The sequence below is a fragment of the Engraulis encrasicolus genome, chromosome 6 (assembly GCF_034702125.1).
Source record: "Engraulis encrasicolus isolate BLACKSEA-1 chromosome 6, IST_EnEncr_1.0, whole genome shotgun sequence".
Taxonomy (NCBI): Eukaryota; Metazoa; Chordata; class Actinopteri; order Clupeiformes; family Engraulidae; genus Engraulis; species Engraulis encrasicolus.
This window is the reverse complement of record NC_085862.1, coordinates 14208629-14227511: the sequence shown is the minus strand read 5'-3', so window position 1 is coordinate 14227511 and position 18883 is coordinate 14208629. Positions and strand designations below refer to the sequence as shown.

Genomic DNA, 18883 nt, shown 5'->3' with positions numbered 1-18883 from the left:
AACATACTAAAAATCTAGGAAAATCTGACTTCAGGAAAGGTGTCATTTTCAAGATCAAAGTTTTTTTAAATAAAGGTTACTACATGATAATTACATTGGCATGAACTAACATGTTGTCAGGATCTGTTTGTTTGGAGTGCTGTTTGGGTGGATAAAGACACTACTGCTATGATAATATCCATGTGCTGTTTGTCAGGGCACATCATCAGTGATGAATCATGGTGTCACTAGGTATTTTGGGCCTTTCAGCAGCTGAACTGAATAGACAGGAGCCACTACATGTGTAAGTAGAGGGCAAGGTGAAACGGTTGGTACTGGAGACAGACAATGTCCTGAAAGGACATAGGGCTTTAGCATAGCTTTCGGGTAAGCCAGAGTAGGGCCTGTTGTAGCTTCATAGGCAAGGGTCAGGGCCTTGTATTCAATTAGGGCATGAAAAAGAGGAGTGGGAAACTGAGGCTATGTGGTCAGAGAATGATAGATGGTCATCAACAGTGACACCTAGATTTCTTGTGGCCTTATTTGAGGCAACAGTAGCAGAATCCATATTGAGCTCGATATCATGGCAACCTAAATCTTTGGCTGGGATCACCAGCAGTACTTTTGGGCGAGGCTCAACTGAAGGTTGCATTCCTTCATACTTGTGGATAGTTCAGAGAGGCAAGCGGAAATGTGTGTGACCGTGGAGTCATCTGGCACAAAGTAACTGTGCTTCATCGGTGTAACAGTAGTATGAGAAGCTGTGAGAACAGATAACATGGCCCAGTGATGTGGTGTACATGGCAAATAGGAGTCCCAGCACCAGCCCTTAGGACACCTCTGTGGAGAGGCTATGATTTGAGGACAGCTGACCTTGCCCTTGATACATGCTAAGAATGATACCACCAGACTCAAAGAATGTCTGGAAGAACTTGAGACACATAAAACTATAAGAGAGATGTTAAATAATCATCTTTTGAAAAAAAAAAATGCTAGCTGGTGTGTCTGCACAAAGATTTTTAGATTTACTACAAAACAAAAAGAGATGTCCATAATCTCTTCTGAAGATATCTTCTGGCTTACTAGAAACAAAATAAAAGAGTCATTTTGAGCTTGGCTTTTTCAGATTTTGAGGTTTTGCATTTTGAAATTTAATGCATATTTAATTAGATATAGTCCAATTACCATATTAAAACATAACATTTCAGAAAACTTGCAATACATTTTTTTCTCACAAATATGTGAGTAATCACCGGATTAAGTTTCATGGTGATATCGGCAAGCTAAATTTTTTGGCCTATTCACCTGGAGTGTCTCTTGACCCTTATAATAAGCCTATGGCAGCCATGTTGAAAAAACTAATTTCCCAAAGTCAGATTTTACTAGATTTTTAGTATGTCATTTAGCAGGTCCAATAGTAATAGAATCCATAAAAAAACCTTTTGTATCAATTTTTTTGGGGTTAAACCCTAAATGTACTCGCCTACTCCTTAAAGTGTATATCTCAGGTTAATTTTTATTCAAAATAATGGACTTCCTTTGATAGTTCTACCACTTGAACAATTATCCATCATTTTTTTCATGCAACAGGACATCAGAAAATGAAATATAATGAGGAAAAGTGTGTATTTTCAGTAACATGTTCAAAGAATTCTAATCTATTGTGTGACGTCAGGCGAGGCCATTCAGTAGCCCGCAGTAGCGGTAGCCCTGCATTCTGTAGGCCTACGGTGTGTGATTGAATTATGCCGTACGGTTATGAAATAAATATCATTGGCAATATTATATCATGACCGCTACAGGGTGCCATGTGACCGTGAGGCAGTAAAAACCAGTGTTCGAACTATGCTAAAAAAAAAAACAAATCCGGGGGGGGGGGGGGGGGGGGGGGGGGGGGGGGGGGGGGGGTGGGGTTACAATTGCGCTTGCCTCAAAGTGCGAGTCTCGAAAGCTTGAATTTGGAGAAGTAGGCCTACCATGTGATTTCAAATTTCAAGTAGGCCTACGCTACAAATTACCAGACATTGTTAGTATCACCTTTAGTAGGTCTGTCACACCATTTCAGCACCATGTCCAAGTGGGAAAGAATGTAAACAGCGACAAATAATAAATAAATAAAACCGTTTGGGTGAATCATTCGCTCCAAGCTTTTTAACGGCAAGGTGCAAAGCAGTCGGCTGCATTGTAAGAGTGCCAGAGATTACCGAATTCAAAAGACTGCAAAGCAATCTGTCTGGGCACAGCGGAAAGCACCTGTGCGGTCCACACGGCCGTCAGCAGAAAACGAATGAACCTCCCTTGCAATACGTCCGAGAACATCAGTACACCGTATGTCAAATGGCGCATTTGTCTACTTGTTTCGAGCACCACGTTTCATTGTCATTGCCGCGAGTTTCTGACAAACCACATAGTTGAGCTGCACAACGTGACACTATCATACACAACATGATGAAGCGCCCCCCTCACGTTTGACATCCTCGGGCCGAAGTCTCATAAGGGGGTAAAGACCGTGAACATAGTGACACACACTTCACAGTGGTGTTGGTGAAAACGAAACGAAGTTGCCTCCCACGGCCCAAACGCAAAATAATGCCGAAAATTAAATGGCCCCTCAGTTGTCCTGGCTAGGGCAACTGGCGCGTTATCACACATTCTTATTCAATGCAGCAGCACTTTCATTGTAGGCTACTCGCGCTGCACAGTGCAATCAGCTGCGTGCTCCGGGCCAAATAGTCAACTCTCCCACCTTGTGGACACAGAAGGGAACAATTTGAAGAACGCGTTTCAGACGGACGGACAGACATAGCCTACCCTTTTATAGAGATGCTGGGACGCATCTAAAAACGTGGATCCAACGCGCGTAGTAGGAAAATAGAGACTGAAAAGATACAACCAAAAGGCTCTACTCGAAGGCTCCAGCCAACGCTGTTGAAAGATTGTTTGCCTCTCTCCCTGGCCATCTGAATGAGATGCTTTTATCAAACGTCATACCAAATCTACATTGGCCTATAGGCTAGTTTTGGTATTTATGTTTGATCTGGCGACTATTGTTGTTTTACTGTCTTGCTTGAATCGCTCTGTTTGGATTACTTGAAGACTTTCCATGGATTATCCTGCATCGTCTCAGTGCCGTGAGTAACCTGGAACATAAGTAGGCTATCATCAGAGTTGAGCTTAGTCACTTTTGGCCGCGAGAGACTTGGAAGGCGCTACATTTGCGCCACACAACGTGGATTATTGAAACTGAAGACTTGATTTCTTCTATTGGATAATTTCGTTTGGTAGTAATTACGGACAGTGTAGTTTTTTTGTGACACTCTGACTTTTTTTTTTGTCAAGGAATATAGGTTAACCGAAATAGTCCCGCCGCCGCGTGGGTTACCTATGCTATTGATTTGTGATACGCATGTGGGTGACCTTTATTGAAGTTGCATGTAATTCTATAGAACAGTCAAAGGAAATTGAAAATGTGATTTTTACAACAGCGACATGACTCGGGTGGTATAGGCCTACTTTAGCCTACTGTTTTGCACCTTGGAAAAGTTTGACGCGATTTCAGCACCATGGACAGTCCCTCCCCAGTCGGGCGAATAGCACCACATTTTAGGCTACGCAGATCATTTCCCGTTTGTGCTGTTTGTAATTTAGGTAGCCTATTGCATTTAGCTGACACGATATTGGCAGTTCATTAAACATGATTAAAAGCAAGCCCAAAAATATGAAGGGACTAGCCTAGTAAAAAAAGAAGCCCATGTCGCATAGTCTAGCCTATAGGTCCAAGCAGAATTTGCAACCCTGCATGAATAGCATTTCTACTAAAACTAGTTGGCCAAAAGTTACTAAATCATTTGGAAGTTGTTACAGTGCCCTGCATGAGAAAAGCCGCACGATTACAGTTGCGATTTCTATTATAGGCCTGCAGGCCACGGCCGTTATATCATTAGTGATCGTCACCTCGCCTATGTAAAACGTTCACCCATGGCCTCGTCTGACGTAGTCGCCAGGTTACGGTTAAACCCACATTTGCCACAACAAACAACAAAAATCGTTGTTTAACATCGTTTTTGGAGGGACTTATATATGTGGATCATTTATTGAATACAGTGTGTACACATTGATCCAAATTAGTGGTTAACCTGCGATATACACTTTAAACTATCTATTGTGATTTGTCAACAGTGATTACTTAAGAGAACATTGTTGCTCGGTCAGTGACCTCTTTAGAGAGCATTGCTGCTCGGCCAGTCTCCCATGCTGCTGCACACACCTGCGTGAAGCTGGCCCCCCCTCAGACCCAAAATGCTGCAATAACACTGCAGGTTGTGTGGGCTATGTTTGTGCCGCATAATGCTCTAAATAAAAATGTTTGTGCTATTAAGGCTTTGAACTAATTTAAATAGTCAAATACTCATGCTTTTTAATACGTTTTTCTGACCCGTAACGTCACGCAGCCCCTCCCCTCGCCTCCACGTCCCAATTTCTCCAAAGGAGTCTCAATCGAAGGCAATTTGTTTGTGCTGTGAAAATTCATGTTTCAATCACTTATTTTGTGAAGTTACAGCCGTTTTATTTTATTATTATGCTAATTATTTTATTAATAGCACAAACAGACATTTTTTACAGCACTAGTATCCTTTACAAACATAGCACATACAATCTGGAGTGTTATTTCAGCATTTTTGATCTGAGGGGGGGCCAGTTTCACACAGGTGCTGGCTGCACACCTATGGAACTGGCACCATAGTGCAACAGCAATGAGAAGTGGCCATGAACAACATTAAGGAGAGATCTCTCAAAATTCCGTGGAATGGACACGGATCTTTGGGACACGAAATCTTTGTCAGTTGCACAGATTTTGACAAAATTCCGTGACCCTGGTCACGGAAGTGTTCTCTGTGATGGCTCCAAGGAAGCGCTTTCTATATTCCCAATTCTGAGAGAGCATGTTGTTACAGGACAAGTGCACTATTTTGAACATTAACCCCAGACCATTAAACTTTGATGGGACTGCAAAATGTCTCAGAAATGACTCAGAAAAGGGCTTGATTTTCAAAATGGTGCACTTGTCCTTTAAAGCATGATCTCACCATCACAACTCTCAACATCTGGAGGCAGGTTTCCTTCCCTTTCTCCCTGTGATAATGGCTGTAGGATGTTGGGACATTAATTAGTGTGTGTGTGTGTGTGTGTGTGTGTGTGTGTGTGTGTGTGTGTGAGCAGCATGTGCTTATGTTGTCAAAGTATTTGTGTCTGAGTGTGCATGAATGGTGCTTGATGTCCTTGTGTACTTGTGTGTGTTGGGTTGTGTAGTACTTTATGTCTTCATGTTGGCTGTAACAAGTTATGATTGTGGTGAAATCTAGTTTCCCTCTGGGGACAATAAAGGCTATCTATCTATCCATCTGGACATGTTGCCATAATGGGTGAGGTTTCCCACCACTTCTCTGCTGGCTGGTTTGGCAGCGTATTGGAGTAATTGAACAGGAAATACTGGTACGAGCCGTTTGACAGTAGAATTCCAGCAGTGACTCACCCTTAAGCCATGCTTACACAGCAAGACCCAAATTTAGAAATTCTGTCATTTATACGATGACATACTAGTTGGTGGTGTGATTTAGGACACTTGGTTCCCAAACTGGGGGGTCAGGACCCCCTGGGGGGGAAAGGTGATTCGGCGCAGAAGTACTGCTGGCGGCTTGGGGTACAGAAGGGACTTTGCATAAAACTGCGAAATCCACAGGTTAATAGATAACATTTCCACAAATTGGTTAATAGGAACAGTATTCACTTGTATGGTTAATAGAGGTTTGCTTTTCCTGGGCATTTCAAACAATATTAGCAGACAAACAATTAATGGAAAGTGTAGCAATATTAATGGACTAAAGTAAAATGCTTAAGGGTCACGAAAACATCCTCAGGTCCAAACGGGGGTCACTTTAGAAAAAGTTTGGTAACTGCTGATTTGGATATTTGGGCTAATGCCAGGCTGTGGGGTTTGTGGTGCGACAGTATGCTGTTGAACTGGAGATGCTGCATGCTGAAGACTGCTGACCTGATACTCGCTAGTTTTGCATAAGACTCTTTCAAGGAATCACAACTTGACTTTCTGGTTAGCCTTTGCTTAGCTCTGTGTGTAATTAGCTGTCATTTAGATTGAATGAATTAATAAATGGCTTGGATGAATGGGTAGGCTATTCTTTGAAATAAAGGGCTTTTAAAATAGAATATACAAAACTGTTTAAGGGATGAGCCTATGGCTATAAATGCTGTGTTGCACAGCCTACATGATCAAGAGGCCCTATAAGATACGACAAACTAACCAACTAATGTATTAAAAGGGTGCCTGGCTGAGAATGCGGTGCACTGCCCTAATTTAACAATTCTGCAGAGTCCTTCATGACATGTACATATTGTGGCTATTTATATTATAAAGATGCTTCATTTTTGAAGCAATGATCTCACAGCCATTTTATAGCAATATTAATTGTTTATCAAGCAACAGGTCAACATGGAAGCTGTGAGCTTATTTGTTATTGCACATCATTATGTATCTATGCATTGTATACATCCTTCCTGATGTCCTGTTCTGTTAGAAATAGGTCAGTGGGTTGGTATGGTATGGTACAGTGTGGCGTATTAAGACGTTATTGCTCCAAGTTATCTCCTTTTCCTCTTCTTCTCCTGGTTGAGTTGTTGAGGATGCTTCACTATGATGGGCTGTGATGAGAGAGACCGGCAGGGTCTGCAGTAGCCAGCCAGCCAGGATGCGCACTGAATCACCCCAGCTGCGTGTTGTGGCCGACAGTAACCCCAGCATTTGCATGGCCGGTGAGAGTGTGTGTGTGTGTGTGGTAGGGGGATGGGAGGGTGAAGGCTGAAGACCCCGCCCAAACTGCCTTGAATTGAGCCCTGGCCTCCCATATTTGGAACATGAGCGTTGTGGTGTGAGCTGAACGGGCCAATCAGAAGAGGCGGAATGCAGGATGTCTGGTGTGGGAAGCGTGTTTGAGGAAGTAGAGTGGGGAGGGGGGGAGGGGGAGGTTTTGGGTATTGAGGAGGGTGTGGTTAGCTGCCGGGGGGAAAGCCGAAAGCTGCGCGTGTGTGGATGTGTGGTGAGAAGAGTGATGTGTCCTTCTAGTCTGTAGCAGTGGAAAGGCGGTAACGGCAGACTCGCACAGTTCAGGTTCAGCACAGCAGGAGCAGTCAGGCAATACCGGCATTTTTTAAGCTCTCATTTGGAAAAAAAAGAAGACTTCACCAGGATCCTCACATCAGCAAACACATCATCGCAAAGATGCACTGTAAGTTTCTAATCATTTTGGAAGGATTTTCATTTGAATTTTCATTACATGTGTAACATACTCCTTCATTTGGCTGGGCATAACTGGGCAGCTGTTGATTTGATCTAAAGGGTGTGTGCCGATTAGAGTATATCAGGATGCTTCAGTGCTAATACAGGGGCTGGACACCAGAGATGCTGAAGGTGCGGCGGCTGTATAAGATGGAATGCCTTAGTTAGACCCCTCCGTCTATGAGTCACTGATAGGAGAGAATGTGTGATTGGATTTGAATGAAGGGTTTGTTGCTTTGAGCTGTAGCTTTGCAGAAAACCATTCCCGGTTTTATAAAAAAAGGTCTTGCTTTTCTGCTCTATCTGTTCTACACTACTTGTATACTGCTGTACTCTGTGCTTGCTTGAATGTCCTCCTTGTAAGACGCCTTGGTCAAAAGCGTCTGCTAAATGTCATGTACCGGTAATGTGAATGCAGTCTTCCTCTCACACACATTTATGTACGTGGTACGTTGATGTGGGGAAGCCGGTGTACTGTGTACTACTGCTAGCCTAGTTGTTGTGTTTCAGTGGTAGCAGAAGGCAAGGGGGCAGGGATACGATGCGTGCATCTGTCTGATCTGCCCAACAGCCTTCCATTTAAAAGCCAAGCTGGCATTATCTGGACCGGCACGCCACATCAGGGAAATGGGTCATCTAGACTACAACAGGCTGCTCTATATACATTAATGCCAATCTGACCAGCTCAGTGTATATAGGGTTGTGTCTGTGGTTTGAATTTCTGGTGCTGGGTGTGGCTGTGTGTGTATATGAGGGGGGGCCCCCTCTCCTCTCTTCTCCTCCTTGCGTGGCATGGCCCCCTCCCCCCCTCCCCAAAGCTGCCCCGTGATAATGCTGTCCTGTCCTGTCTGTTCCACAGGGGGGGAGCTGCAATATATACACACAGACACGCACACAGGCATGCATACATTCACATGCATATACACAGACACGCACACAGACATGCATACATTCACATTCATAGTTTCATTCGCATGCACACACACACACACACACACACACAGGCATGTATACATTCATAGTTTCATACGTATGCACATACGCACATACACACCGGTATCCATACACACACAGGCATGCATACATTCATAGTTTCATACGCATGCACAGACACTCACACATTCACATATCCATGCACAGCTGAGGGGTCGCGTCCCATCCTTAGCCTGCTGATGTGCGCTTGTTTGGCTGAGCAGAGGTGTGTATGTGTGTGCGTGTGTGTGTGTGTGTGTGGGGGGGGGTTGGTATGAGAGTGTTTGGCAGTTGTGGGTTTGTGTGGTATAGACTCAAGTCTGCCACACACCCTCTGTGTGCACTGGTCTGTGTTTGGGGTATGCTCTTGCCCAGTTTTCAGGAGGGATATGACATGGCAGTAGTAGGTGTGGGGGCAGTCGTGGCTCAGTGGTTAGAGCACTGGGTTGGCCACCCAAGGGTTCCTGGTTCAATGCCCGACCGGACCACGGCCACCTTGAGCAAGGCACCTAACCCCCACACTGCTCCCCAGGCGCCGCTCAGCAGGCAGCCCACTGCTACGGACTAGTGTGTGTTCTTCAATGTGATTCACTAATCCAAATGGGATAAATGCAGAGAAAGAATTTCACCTAGGGGACCAAAATTGGCTCCAATCCAAATTGGCTCCAATTGGCTTCGTTCTAGGTGGTGGATGCGTGCGTGCGTGTGTGTGTTTGTGTTGATGCTCCCGTGTCTATGGTTCCTAGCGATCCCATGGGCTGTCATGCATCCCAGTTGGGTTTCACCACCGCAAAGGTAAAACAAACGAAGCTGGTAAACAAGCTGCACTTCTAGGAATCATGGAATCATGCATTGGGCTAATGACTCCAAACAAAATTGGCAAAAGAAAAGCTAAATTACATTTTGACATGAGCATATTTTCAGTGTTGGGTCATTTGTTTGTTAGGCTGTCTTCACCTATCAAGAACATAGAGCAGTTTAAAAAAAAACAAAAAAAACAATGCATTCGCTAGGGAAATCAGGAAACGTTCTGTATTGAGGAGAGGAAAAATACTGCATTGGAGAGCTCCATGGGGAAAAAGCTGGGTTTGTCAATACTCTGTTTACATGTAAACGAGAGGCCCAAGGAACAAATGTTCATATCTACTGGCGTATGTCACCTGTGGTTATGAAGAGAGCAATGTTTAATGACGATGCACCGATGCCACCTTTTAAAAACCCGACACAAGTTCATTTTTCTACTTGCCGATACCAATACAAATACTTCTACCCCCAACATACAATGAAAATAAGGAATGGAATACAGTTGAAATAAGGCCCTGCGACATTTGTTGATTGAATATCTTCAAGTTATATTGAACACACAAGCATTGGTTCGAGCAGGTCATGGTTTGTGCATTACATCAAACCTGATTTACACCGTTTCCATGCTTGGTTTCGGCAAGTATTTAGCGAGTAAGAGTATAATAATGACTGAGGTACCCTGAGCATGGTACCGTCCCACCGCACTGCTCCCCATGGGGCGCCACTGAGGGCTGCCCCCTTGCACGGGTGAGGCATAAATGCAATTTCGTTGTGTGCAGTGTTCACTTGTGTGCTGTGGAGTGCTGTGTCACAATGACAATGGGAGTTGGAGTTTCCCAATGGGCTTTCGCCTTTAAAAAAAAAAAAAATAAGCAAGTACTGGGACAGGTACCAGTATCGTCAGGGCTATAAATTAACACACACTCACTAATGGGTCAAAGTGACTAGTACGTTTTCTTTTCTATCAGCCAAACTGAATTTTCACCATCATTTGGCCGGTTGCGGGTGTTAATTTAGAGCCCAGAGTATTGGTATTGGTGCATCTTTTAACGTTTAATTGAATTGACCAAGTCATGGGGTGTTTCCCTGGAGGGGTGCGAGTGCAGGTGGCCAGTGGACAGTGGTCCGCTTAAGTGGTATGTCCCACCTACTTGCTTTAAGTCATTAGAGGGGGAGAGAGAAGTGAAGGGCCGGGGGTGTTGGGGGAAACACCCTGAGGGAGTTTTAACGGAGGAATGTTTGGAAGATTACCCCCCCATCCCCCTCCTCCTCTATGAATTCCTCTCTTCCACCGCCTGCTACAGCCCCCTCCCACACCCACAACCGCACTCCAATGTTTGGAAGATTCTCCCCTCCTACTCCTCCCCCTCCTCTCCTCTCCTCTCCTCTCCTCTGAATTCCTCTCTTCCCCTGTCTGCTCCACCCCCATCCCCATGGGTGTAATCAGTTTGTTCACATAATCTAGGCGTGACTGGCCAACTCCACAACCCCCCACCCCCACCACCCCCCCCCCCCCCCCCCCCCCCCCCCCCCCCCCCCCCCCCCACCCATCCACATGTCAGCAGGAATGACATAAACCACCAGCGAGACCTTGCACAGACAGGCACCCCCCCCCCCCCCCCCCCCCACACACACACACACACACACACACACACCACCACCACCACACCACAGCCACCCCCAGCCCCCTCAGTTGCAGGGTCACACATGCATTCATCATCATCCCAGGATGGGGGGGGTTTGGTTGGGTGCTTACATACTGCTTTTACGAGTTCTGGCTTGGGAGATGGGGGCCCAGTGACCCACTGTAACGGAGAAGGAGGAGGTGATGGAGAGACTCAGTGACTGCTGTAAGGGAGGAGGAGGTGATGGAGGCCCAGTGAGCCACTGTAACGGAGGAGGAGAATGTCTTTCTGGGAATGAAGAGTTTTCCCTTCGGAGTCCTGTATCCTCCCACTGCCACGGCTGCCGATGCAGCTGCTACCCTCTACTCCTCACTGCTGGGAGACCTCTCTCTCTCTCTCTCTCTCTCTCTTTCTCTCTTTCTCTCTTTTTCTTTTTCTCTTTCTCTTTCTCTTTCTCTCTCTCTCTCTCTCTCTTTCTCTCTCTCTTTCTTTCTCTCTCTCTCTCTCTTTCTCTCTCTCTCTCTTTCCCTCTCTTTCCCTCTCTTTCTCTCTCTCTCTCTTTCACTGGGGTAAGAGGCCAGATTTATCTAAGGAGGAGCCTGTACTGTGGTGGTGTGGTGAGATTGGAATGAGGAACTGTGTGGCGTGACCGACTGCTCGGGTGATGTGGCGTGGCGTAGCACACGCATGTCCTGTGCTGGGCGTTCATCTCAAGATAACTCTCCACTCTGTTTTCATAGTATCTTATCGCTCTAAGTGATGTGACTGGCAGGGCTAGCTGCAGCTCGCCATCGCTAATCGGCAGCAGCAGTACCAGCAGTAGATGGCTTGCTGGATGTAAATGAAGGAGACGGGAGGATGATAAGAAGTGGCTCCTCTGTTTACGTTTACTCTGTGCCTGGCCAGACTCCTCCAAGGCTAACTCACTCAAGAAAGACCAATACACACTACAAAATGGACGTCAACATTGATTGCGCACTAGTTGGTTTGGAGTAGAGCATGACACGGGAGTCCCATCCCGGTCCCAGAAATAAAATCCCATCCCGTCCCATCCCGGACTGGAGTAAAAGAAACAAATCCCATCCCGTCCACTCCTGAAAAGAATGTCCTGCCCACTCCCACTCAAAATCAATCCCACTCCCGTTTCGTCAAAAAAAACGACCCTTTTTTTAAATGAAAAAATAAGTGAGCATTCCTGCTTCCGTTCATTTTTATTCCCGCTCCTGCCCGCTCCCATTCATCTTTATTCCCGCTCCTGCCCGCTCCTGTTCATCTTTAAAATTTTGACGGGAATCCTGCGGGACCGGCGGGACCCACGGGAATTCCCGAAAAATGTCATCCTCTAGTTTGGAGTGAGGAGTCCGCACACTTAAAATCATTTTTGTCCTTTGATCCTTTGGTGTAATCCTGCCATAAAATCAAAAATCAGACTCCTCACTAAGTTTTTTTTTCGGCCTCGAAACCACCCTGTTATCTCTCCCGGTTTAGATTAGGCATCTCCAGTTGTTTATAGTAACTCAAGGTGGTAGTCAAACCAACAAGGCTCTGTTGTGCTTTCAGCCATATTTACGGCCTTGGTGAACTAAAACAGCATTTCACTAAAAATGAGCGTGAAGTAAAGTCTGCACCATGTTGGGGGGGGGGGGGGCATGAATCATTAGAGGTGTAATGTTGAAGGCCTTATTGACATTCTTCTTTTTCATATTCCAAAAATTAATGCATTTTTGAGTGACCTTAGACTTTGGTTGAAGTGTCTCCATCCATATGCCGTGGGTCTGGCTCACCACCACAGCAAGGTGAGCGGACCAACCATGCCATGGCTCAAGACTTAGGTTTTCCTTATGTTTCAGACATGTAAACGTTTTATCTTTACCAAAGTCTTTATTTAACAATTGTGACATAATGAACATCATCCATCCATGGCATGGCTGCTGTCCTCTTCCTGTCCTCGTCCTGTCCTCCATCTTAATGGGCCTCATTAGTGCTGCTCCAGGAGGACTGGTCGCCCTTAATGAGCCGCTGCCCAGCCACTGTGGTGCTGTGGGGTGCGGTGGCTCTGGCTTTGCTCTGCTCTGCTCTGGTCAGTTGCTGACCTCGAGTTGGGAGCAGACAAATGACTGATGCTGCCCAGCATCGCCTCTGACAGTGTGGTCTCCATATTTCCATTACCACACACACACACATACACACACAGCATGCACTTCTCCTTTCATCCATAGAGTTGCGGATGGATACTTAATCGTTGTTCTCTCCCGTCATTGCACCTGCTGAGCCCTGGCTGGTGGCAGTGGCGTTGGTCATCAGTCGGTTGCCATGGTAACCGGTTCCCCCTCCTCTGCATGCAATAGGCCTGTGCCACGTCCACAGCCTGGCACGATAATGTTGCTGGTTTCAGGTGTGTGTGTGTGTGTGTTGACGTTTTACTTCTGAATGAATAGAGAGTAAACAAGCGTCATTTTATTATTGCAAGGCTTTTATGTCTCTACTTCCTCCTCTCGCTGATAAGCAGTATTGTTAGTTTGCCTGAGTAAATGTCAAAGCCAAGCTAATCAATCCGTTATCAGAAAGTGATACACACTCGCACAATGCTGCTGTGCGTGTGTGTGTGTGTGCTTTTTTTTTTTTTAGCTGCATAAGGCATAAACTCATCCATTGTCTTAATGACTGCCTTACTGCCAGGGTTTATTTTTATTTATTTTTTAGCATAAACTCATCCAGTAGGGTTGTTGTTGTGTTGTGTTTTCAGTGACCGCGTGTGAGCCCTCTGCCATGTCTGGAGCCGTGGCCCTGGAGGTGTCGTCGGGGGACGTGGGCTACCTGTCCTGCGGGGTCGAGGACGGCCACAGCCAAAGCCACCCCTCCCTGGAGGACGTCACCAACGAGTCTGCTGCCAAGTAAGCCTACATCAATAACAACAACAATAATACCTTTGTTTTATATAGCGCCTTTTAAAACGCCCAAAGTCACTTTACATAATATCAGTGTAAATGTGAATAAGTGTGTCGGTGCGTGCTTATGGACACTAGACACCAAAGGCCTCCAAAAAGAGATGGGTTTTAAGGTGTAGTTTAAAGATGACCAGTGAATGGGCATTTTGAATGTGGAACATCAGGGGTCCCTCCCTCCCTCCCTCTCTTCCTCTTCCTCCTAATATTCATCATCATCAATCTGTTCCACTGTCCCTTCTCTCTCTCTTATCATCCTCTTTCTACCTGGCTGCTTCTTTATCGTTATCTATCTTCCATTTTTTGTGTGCGTGAGCGTGTGCCCGTGCGTGCGTGTGTATGTGTATGTGTGTACTAACTGTTGCCTATTAAAGCTGAAAGCTCTTTGGGGACCTAAAAGGTTTTGCTGAGATGCGTATATCCGGCGCTAATGGTTTGAGTCCAGCAGCCCTGTGTGGTGTGGAGTGGATCTGTGCCAGACCCCATATCCTGCCCTCTCCAGATACCGCACCGCACGTCCCTCAAGCCAATCCGGAGCTGTCTACTAGTTTAGGGGTTCCCAAACTTTACCATGACAAGGCCCCCATATACCAATAGATTCCAGCCAAGCCCAGTAATCTGGTTAAAAGCCAATGAGCAGCACAAATAAATGAGTTGGGTAACCTGGATCAGATGACACATTTTGATGTTCTCGGCTAGCACTACCGTATCCAAGTATTAATGACACAGCCAGGGCATGACCCTGCATTATGGAGTATCACAAGGCAGTTTAATAAATTAATAAATGTATAATGTTCATTATGTCTAGCTGTTCAATCAAGACTTTTTTTTCTTGTGTTTCAGGCATGTTAAAGTTTTATGTTTTAGCTGACATACCAAGTATTATCTTTTACCTGACATGTTTCAGGTATTTAAAAGTTTTTTACCTGGCATAAGAAAAACCTTGATTCTTGGATCACAAGGTACCACCACCGTGGTGTCCAATTTAAAAGGGTCAGAATTTCCCCCAAAAGCCCCTCTGGGTGCATGTCTGATCTGATGATCCATCCGCCAGACCTGGATGTCATTTCATCTCCCCATCTGCTGCTTCAGTGGGCCTGGAGAGGGGAGGAGGGGGATGTGTGCGTGTGTGTGTGTGCGTGCGTGCGTGCGTGCGTGCGCGGAGCTATGTTGTGTTGTGCTACAATGCTCTTCATTGGTAGCTAGAGATGGGTTTCTGGGAAGGTCATTAACTCTCTCTCTGTCTCTGTCTCTCTCTCTCTGTCTCTCTCTCCCTCTCCCTCCTTCCTGTTTTCCTGTGGACTTTCCAGTGAGTCCTCAGAGGAGGAGTCAGCCAATGAGAAGGAAGAGGAGGCCACCGAAGACATTGCACACACACAAGGTGAGGAACCACACACACACACACGGTGAGGAACGAAACACACACACACACACACACAAACACACGCACACAAACACACGCACACACACACACACACACAAACACACGCACACAAACACACGCACACACACACACAATGTGAGTAACGACACACACACAAGGTGGTTAACAGCACCAGCACTAATGTGTACACAGTGGCCAGGTACACACACACACACACACACACACACACACACACACACACACACACACACACACACACACACACACACACACACACACACACACACACACACACACGGTGAGCACTGGCACCATCAGTGTGTGTACACAGTGGACAGATCCACATACACTATACAGAAGGTGAATAACAATGCCAGGGACTGTGTACACAGTAGTAGGGCACACATGTCGCCATGTAACCACGGCCCAACAGGTGCCAACTGTATTGATGCTTCATTGCCCTACATAGAAACAATATGTACACACACAAAAGCAGATTTATGAAGCCCTCTGAGCGTACACAAACACAGGCAGATGACTTTTATAGCCACACACACACACACACACACACACACACACACACACACACACACACACACACACACACACACACACACACACACACACACACCCTCAAACACGCTCTACAAACATCCTCAAACATTTGTAGGTCACATTTAGTAAATTATTAATACAAAGTCTTAAAATGTCAAGGGAGGGATGTTTACTACAGAAGCCGAACATAGCAGATCACGTGACCTAGTGCAAGCAGCATCACATGATAAAAGCTGTGAGCAGAGCAGCTTAAAGTAGCCATATGGGCAGCAGCCCATCACATCACGCTACCGTGTCGGGTGGCATCACGATGAGGTCACATTCTGTGACGGACGGTGGTGTGACACAGCTTTTTGAAATGTGGCCTGTGACTCAACCCCTTGGTCACCCCATCTTGCTGAGCACACACACACACAGTCATACCGACACTTAGACATGAACACATTGGTTGGGGAGGAGGGTGGGGGGTGGGGGGGCACAGGAACACCGGCACATACACACTGCTGGTGGTGGTTAGAAGGGGGGTGGGGGGATACGTGTTCTTGGCTGTGTGAGAGGAGTCCACTGCAAAACATGAAATCTTAGCCAGCTCATTTTTCTAGTTTCCAGTAAAAACATTTAGTCAATCTTAATTTAAGTACAAAATCACCTAATAACTAGTACTTTTGGACTAGAATGTAAAGATTTAGAATTACAACTTGCACTATTTCATTTGTTTTAAGACATTTGTCCGTAGGGCAAGTTATTTTTACTTGATCAGATTTTTCTATCATTTCAGACAAATATTGCTTATAACATGTTAAATATTACCACTCTGACCTGAAACTAGAAAAATAAGCTTGCTAAGATTTTTTTTTTAAATGTTTTGCAGCGTGTGAGGTAAGGGCAGGATATGAGTGAGTGCCCTAGATCATTTTCCAGGCTCTCTTCCTGTTCCCGTCTCCTTGCTTCCTGTTTCCTGTTTCCAGTGCTGATCTCAGGCCAACGCATCACTTCCTGCTGCGGGACAATGGGGCGGGTCGGAGGGGGTTGCGCCCTTATTGGCCTAAAGCTACTTTGAAAATTTGGGGTGAGGAGTCTGCTTTACTCCATGGCAGCATTATGTCTTGAAGACAATGCTCGAAACGTAATCCTGCCATGGATTTTTTTTTTTTTAAATGAAGGAACAAAGGATTTTTAAGTGTGCGGACCCCTCACTCCAAACTGTCAGTCAGCCTTTGTCCTGCACCTTTTCCTGAGATGTGCACACATCTTCACCCTCAACTAATGCGGTAATCACAAGCATTGATACCAGTTTCTCTCTTCTAGCTCCCTCGCTTGTTCGCCACTCACTCATGGAACATTCGTTAACGTCCCAGCAGCTTCCAATTCCAATTGGCAACTCGATTACTCGCATCGCTCGAAGTTAAAAGTGTTTTTTTAATCTCTGATTTTGTCCACATCGCATCACTTTTACTCTCCTCGCTTGTCCAGGCCTTGCTTCACTGGAACACATAAACATTCAATTACTTCTCTCGCTGGCGACGTGTATGAATGTGGCCTAACAGGCAGCACACTGGCTACACCACAAGAGAAGCCGTCTCCTGACCACAACCCTATATCCAAGCACAAGCATGTCGCACCTCCAAAGGAATGTTCCGGCAACTTCCGTTCCGCCACATCACAGCTTAGCCGAGTAGTGCCCAGCATACTGTGTTTCAAGACATAAACAGTGTGTTTGGGCCAGAGCAGTCAGTGGTTCTCAACCTTTTTTGAACAAACGCCCCCTTGACCTCCTTATCAGCCTGCCAATCATCATAAGCCTGCCAATGCCCCCTTAGTATTGAAAAGTAAAATAGACTAATGCCCACCAATGGTGACTAAGCTCCACTCCCACACAGTTGTGTCCTTCTCAGCGCCCCTGTAGGGCTCCTCAACGCCCCCCGGGGAGGCTGTAGAGCCCCTGTTCAGAAGCACTACAGTACTAGAGGGTTCATACTCGGCATATCGCATCAAGACATAAACAGTGTGTTGTGACCAGTCGAGGTTCCTTATCGCATCAGCTCTTACACGTCTGGACTGGAGTGGAATGTTCTCTTCCTGTTGAAAACCACCGGTCCAGGGTGTGTAGCATGTGTGTGCCGGTGTGTGTGTGTGTGTTGGGTTTTAGCCTGGTATGTGGTCGTCCTTTGCTGTGTAACACTGATGTTGGGGAACGCCGTACACTGCCCCCCTACATTGACACTGTGTGTGTGTGTGTGTGTGTGCAGGGGCGGTTTTAGAAAATCTGAGGCCCTGGGCAAGAAACAATTTTGAGGCCCCCTTTAAATGATTAATTAATAATCGATGATGTATGCAGGCAGTGGCGTAACAACGGAACCCATAAGCAAGATTATTTTGGTGGGCCCCACATTCAATCAATATTTATATAGCACATTATCATACACAACTGTCATTCAGTGTGCTAAAGAGTAGGCTAACGAAAGAGAAGAGAGAAAAATACATTGCTATAGTAGATAGCTATCACCAAAGTCAGATGAAAACAAAGCTGTTTTTAATTTCTTTTGAAATCATACTGTTGGGGCAGGTCTTATTTGGACATCTAGCTGGCCCCAGCAGGCAGCATGACTGTGCCATTTCACCCTATCTGGATTTAACACTAGACACTACCAGAGAAGACCTAAGGCATCTAAGGATGATATCGCTCTAGCACATCCACAATAGCCTATATTTAGGGCACAAGGCATTTAGTGACTTAAAGACTATCAGGATTGCTTTAAACTCAATTCTCAAAACAAAACAAAAACCCTCACTGGTAGTGAAATGACCAAATACTGGAGTGTTGTGATCTCTTTTGCTATTTAGAATTCTAGCAGCAACATGTGGATAAGTTTCACCTGCCTGAGTGACTTTTGGGGAATGCCTGTAAGGGCAGGCTATTACAATAGCCATCTCTGCAGCCTGCAGATAATAAAAGCAGAGCTTAATTTCTTCTTAAGGTGACAAATGATTTAGTTATGCTGTTGATGTGAGCATTCAGCCTGCAACACGTGAGAAATAGCCAGGATAGACCCACACTCGTTCCATAAATGAGAAAAGAAGATAGAATCAGACAATTCGCGGTAGAGGGTTGATTACAAAAGAAAACTTAAAAAAAAATGGTGATGCGCCCCTTGAACTAAAACATAGATCACAGCACAACACACCGATGAAAACACAGTCACGAGTCGACACACCACGGTGCACCATAACGCACACTGCACTCGCCAGTGAACACCCAATACAGAGT

At 45.6% G+C, this 18883-nt stretch overlaps 1 protein-coding gene across 4 annotated transcripts in view; it reads left to right on the top strand.

The window, feature by feature from the left end:
- The window catches only part of LOC134450753 (long-chain-fatty-acid--CoA ligase ACSBG2-like), a 37571-nt gene that overhangs the window by 9132 nt on the left and 9556 nt on the right, over positions 1–18883 (top strand). For 2 of the 4 annotated variants that reach the window (XM_063200718.1, XM_063200717.1), the window contains exons 1-3: positions 12980–13126; positions 13478–13625; positions 14987–15057. In XM_063200718.1, coding sequence (XP_063056788.1) covers positions 13045–13126; positions 13478–13625; positions 14987–15057 — 301 coding nt within the window. In that variant the 5' untranslated portion in view covers positions 12980–13044. Of the gene's footprint in view, positions 1–7059; positions 7281–12979; positions 13127–13477; positions 13626–14986; positions 15058–18883 lie in introns of those variants that run through there. The other 2 variants (XM_063200719.1, XM_063200720.1) reach the window with 2 other exon arrangements.